Source organism: Geospiza fortis, unplaced genomic scaffold (genome assembly GCF_000277835.1).
Source record: "Geospiza fortis unplaced genomic scaffold, GeoFor_1.0 scaffold31, whole genome shotgun sequence".
Classification (NCBI taxonomy): Eukaryota; Metazoa; Chordata; class Aves; order Passeriformes; family Thraupidae; genus Geospiza; species Geospiza fortis.
In genome coordinates, this window is record NW_005054483.1 from 17,166 (window position 1) to 18,066 (window position 901).

Consider the following 901-nt stretch of genomic DNA (forward strand, 5'->3'; position numbering starts at 1 on the left):
GGCAGCGGGATGCTGCCTCTGCTGGCTGCTCCATCTGTCAGCTGTGTGCGTGTGTCACCGCGTGTGTGTCACCGTGCGTGTGTCCCTGTGCACGCTCACACGCGGCTGTGGAATCCACGGGGCAGAAGCAGCGTGATTTCCTCACCCCAAAAAGGGTTCAGGCTCTTCCACACCGTGGCCGCCCTGTCAGGATGGCAGGGGTGGCTGTCCCCCCAGGGAGGATCCCCCCTCCTGTGTGTCCCCTCGCAGTGTGGGACAGTGTCCCTGTACCTGGCCACCACCTCGTTGTCCACCTTGACCCCACAGTAGGGATCGCTGGAGCCAGAGCTGGGCAGGGGATGGGGGTGCCCAGGGTCAGCCCCCACCCGGGAATCCCCCCCATCCTGGGGGCCTCAGACCCCAGCAGTGAGGCACCAGCCCCGGGGGCGAGCTGAGCTGCTCGGTCTCAGCCTGGCCCTGCTGACACCGGGATGGGGATATCCCCTTTTCTCCTTGAGCTGAGGGACCTGCTGTGGGTCACCTCGAGGCATGGCAGTGTCCCTGTGCCACCCACCCACGGGCACCGCTGTGTGTCCAGCAGCACAGCCCAGCCCGAGGCTCTGTGACACCCCACGGTGCCAGGGTGACACCGGTCTGGCCCTTTCCGCCGGGAGAACAGGAGGGAGGGATGAGGGACGGATCCAGGGACCATCCGCCCGGCTCCCTGCAAAGCCCCTTTCTGCTGGATTGTGGCAGCTGGAGCAGCACCTAGGGGTGCCGGCCCTGGGGCGCTGCTGGAACCCCAAATCCCCAGGAGGTGCAAGGACTGGGACCCCGAGACGGATGAGGGACGTGACCCCAGTCTCTGTCCCTGCCACAGGACGGGAAGTGGGAGTGGCTCCCCCCCCCCCCCCCCCCCCCC

The 901-nt window shown here is 67.5% G+C and overlaps 2 protein-coding genes across 2 annotated transcripts in view; one reads left to right on the forward strand and one right to left on the reverse strand.

Annotated features, from left to right (window-relative positions):
• RASAL1 (RAS protein activator like 1) overlaps positions 1 to 530 on the reverse strand; it is a gene marked incomplete at its 3' end in the record, with an annotated part of 3,641 nt that extends 3,111 nt beyond the window's left edge. Inside the window, 4 exon segments of the mRNA XM_031063148.1 lie at positions 59 to 99; positions 102 to 183; positions 271 to 327; positions 511 to 530. Coding sequence (XP_030919008.1) covers positions 59 to 99; positions 102 to 183; positions 271 to 327; positions 511 to 530 — 200 coding nt within the window.
• WSB2 (WD repeat and SOCS box containing 2) overlaps positions 529 to 901 on the forward strand; it is a 6,826-nt gene continuing 6,453 nt past the window's right edge. Inside the window, exon 1 of the mRNA XM_014310088.1 lies at positions 529 to 567. Coding sequence (XP_014165563.1) covers positions 529 to 567 — 39 coding nt within the window. The remainder of the gene's footprint in view (positions 568 to 901) is intronic.